This window comes from Malania oleifera, chromosome 3, assembly GCF_029873635.1.
Source record: "Malania oleifera isolate guangnan ecotype guangnan chromosome 3, ASM2987363v1, whole genome shotgun sequence".
NCBI lineage: Eukaryota > Viridiplantae > Streptophyta > Magnoliopsida > Santalales > Ximeniaceae > Malania > Malania oleifera.
Genome location: NC_080419.1, coordinates 123,131,792 through 123,135,138, shown reverse-complemented (window position 1 = coordinate 123,135,138; position 3,347 = coordinate 123,131,792). Strand labels below are relative to the sequence as shown.

Sequence of the window (3,347 nt, the reverse complement as noted above, 5' to 3'; positions counted from 1 at the left end):
TCTTTATTCTACCGTATACAAGCCCTATTTTGACCTTCCTAGAGCTCATTTCTCACAAAACTTGAAATACAAAAGTTGTAGATAATCATTTTTTCTTTCTCCACAAATTTGAATCGTCTCGATCAGAATTCAGACGAAAAAGTTATGTACGAAATACGAACAAGTATCGATTTTGATTTCCAGGACTTTTCCTGCGATAAAAAAATTAATCATAAAATGCACAATAAAACTCAAGAATGAAAATTTTGGCACTCTATTAAAATATTGGACCAATTTTGATATTTAATTAAAAATATAAATCGTAAAGGACCGAATTAAAGTATCCAATTACGCAGTTTCAGTGCGTAATCAACATCCAAATGTAATATCACCTTATGCTTATGGGTTTGTATCAAAATACTTCATTTTGAGATTAAAAATTAATTTCATGCATGAACAACTAAATGTTAGTGAATTAGTTTTTTTTATATATTGTCGATCAATTAGTTAGACTTCTTTGAGAAATGTAATTTTCAGGATTTATCTACATTCTAAATATTTTAAAAATTCTCTTATCCTATACAATTAGGAGTGTTTTACCAAAATATTAAAAGAAAAAAATTAAAAAACACAAATATGAAGGAAATTGAAAAAATTTACACAAATGTACCCAACCGACTTTCTAAAAGTCAGTTTGGGCTTTAAAAAAAAACAAGCTAGCTGAAATTCTTGACTGTCAAAATAAAAAAAAAAAGGTTAAAAATTGAGAATCGACTTTCCAAAAGTCGGTTTGGACTTTAAAATAAAATTAAAAAAAAATCAGCCGCAATTTTTGATTGCCAAAATAAAAAAATAAAATAAAATTGAGAACGGACTTTTCAAAAGTCACCCCCCAAAAACCAAATCCCCAACCCCCCACCCAAAATCAAATAATAAAATATATATTATTTTTAATTTAAATAATAATAAAAAATATATTATTTTTCAAATTTTAAGATTTAAATAAAAATTTGTAAATAAAAAATATATTTTTAAGTGCCATTTAATATAAAAAAATATTTTCTACTTTTTAATTATTTTTCAAATAAATTTAAAAAAAGTAAATTAATTTTTAATTTCAAAATATGATATAAAAATGAATACAATGACAAAAAAATTGAAATAATTTACTTTTAAAAATAATAAGAAAAAAAGGACATCTTATTTCCTAATTACATAAAAAAATTATTTAAAAAAACTAACTTCCATTTTTTCCCAAAATAGAAAATATGTCTCTAATTTTAATTAATCTTTCATTTCCCCCGATTCTACTTTGCTTTCGAACCAAATAGGACCAATGTACTACAAAGGAATCTATCATCTCTTCTACCAGTACAGCCTAAAGGGAGCTGTGTGGGATAACATCGTTTGGACTTACTCCGTCTCCAAGGACCCTCTCAACTGGGTCGCCCTTGACCCGACTGTCTACCTGTCTAAGTCCTTCGACATAAATGGGTGCTGGTCTGGATTTGCAACCATCCTCCCGAGCAACAAACTCGTCCCCCACATTCTGCCCCTCCCTCCATCCCTCCTCCCAAATCAAATCCCTCCCCCCCCCCCCCCAAGTTTTGCCCCTGCCTCCCCTCTTGAAAGGGGGAATCATAAATTTTTTTTAATTTAAATAATAATAAAATATATATTATTTTTCAAATTTTAATATTTAAATAAAAAGTTATAAATAAAAAATATATTTTTAAGTGTCATTTAATACAAAAATATTTTTTACATTTTATTTATTTTTCAAATGAATTAAAAAAAGTAAATTTTTTAATTTCAAAAAACTTATATAAAAATGAATACAATAACAAAAAATTTTGAAATAATTTACTTTTTGGAATATTAAGACAAAAAATGACATTTTACTTCCTAATTACATAAAAAAATTTATTTAATATATAATTAAGAATGGAAAAATTATTTAACATATTATTTTATGTATATTTTATATAGGAAAATTTTAAAATTTTATATTTCTTACCCAACCAACTTTTCAAAAGTCGGTTTAGATTAAAAAAAAAACTTACACAAAAATCTATGCACAAAAAACAATTAGAATGAAATAATGGAATGGAAGAAAAATTTAATGAAATAAAAAAATTATAACACGTGCTTCACGTATTCTCCCATCACTGATGTGTCCAACCCGTGCCGCCCGCGCACCGCAACTGGGTAAAAATGTCGGCATTCGCACATTCTGGTTTTCGGAATAGAGTGGAGTGGGTGCTTAGCCTTGACCTCATTCACGAAATCTCTGCTTTGGTACAAGTAGGTCATTCCTTGGTGCTTCCTTCGGCTAGCGACAACCATTCTCCAGTGCTTGTCTCGCTCGATCCAGCCCGTGGTCACGGAACGCACTCGTGTTCATGTTCGGGGTGGGAACCATAAGGGGGTTGTCGTCGGGTTTGATCCATTCACGGAGATACGGGTCTAATAGGTTAGCAGGTACGGCGTAGTTTTGGACCTGCCTATTCTGGGAGTCGAGTCTGGTGTTGAGGATGACAGGTTTGTTACTCGGGAGGATGGTGGCAGATCCGAACCAACACCCATTTATGTCGAAGGGCTTGGATGGGTAGATGATCGGGTCAAGGGTGACTTAGCTGATGAGGTCCTTGGAGATGGAGTGAACCCAAATGATGTTGCCCCACACAACTCCCTTCGGGCCGTACTGGTAGAAGAGATGATAGATTCCATTGTAGTACATTGGTCCTATTTTGTTCGAAAGAAAAGTAGAATAGTGGGGAAATGAAAGATTAATTAAAATTAGAGACAAATTTTCTGTCTTGGGAAAAAAATGGAAGTTAGTTTTTTTAAATAAATTTTTTTATGTAATTAGGAAGTAAGATGTCCTTTTTGTCTTATTATTCTTAAAAGTAAATTATTTCAATTTTTTTGTTATTGTATTCATTTTTATATCATATTTTGAAATTAAAAAATTAATTTACTTTTTTTATCATGGGTTTGTGATCGTTAGAGTCCACGTAATACGAAGAGTTTACAATTATTGCGGTCCACATAATATGAATAGAGGAGAAAACAAGAGGTGTTTTTTTTAAAAAAATCTTTATTCTCTCCCCTACATCCATGATATTATAAACCAATGACGTTAATTATTTCCATTGAATACAGGATGTAAATCATATAATGACAAGAATTTTCAATTTAATCATTCAAAAGATCTACAATGCCACATACATACTGTATCATTTTAATTAAAATTATATCACAATAATAATTTTATATAAATAAATGTGTGACAATTTTAGTGAGGACAGTTACACTGAACCCCTTTGAGATTCGACCCAAAAAAAAAAAAATCTTCTGTGAGATTT

The 3,347-nt window shown here is 30.1% G+C and overlaps 1 protein-coding gene across 1 annotated transcript; it reads left to right on the top strand.

The window, feature by feature from the left end:
* The first annotated feature begins 1,315 nt into the window (after positions 1 to 1,315).
* LOC131151545 (6(G)-fructosyltransferase-like) lies at positions 1,316 to 2,764 on the top strand. The gene is made up of 2 exons (XM_058102787.1): positions 1,316 to 1,479; positions 2,461 to 2,764. Exons 1-2 carry the CDS (start codon positions 1,316 to 1,318, stop codon positions 2,762 to 2,764), a joined length of 468 nt encoding a protein of 155 aa, XP_057958770.1.
* The last annotated feature ends 583 nt before the right edge of the window (positions 2,765 to 3,347 follow it).

Excerpts from the sequence above, each read along its gene's own strand:
- LOC131151545 (XM_058102787.1), top strand. The coding sequence starts at position 1,316 with ATGTACTACAAAGGAATCTATCATCTCTTCTACCAGTACAGCCTAAAG. Across the intron at positions 1,480-2,460 it reads TTCGACATAAATGGGTGCTG|GTACGGCGTAGTTTTGGACC; the intron begins GTCTGGATTTGC and ends ATAGGTTAGCAG.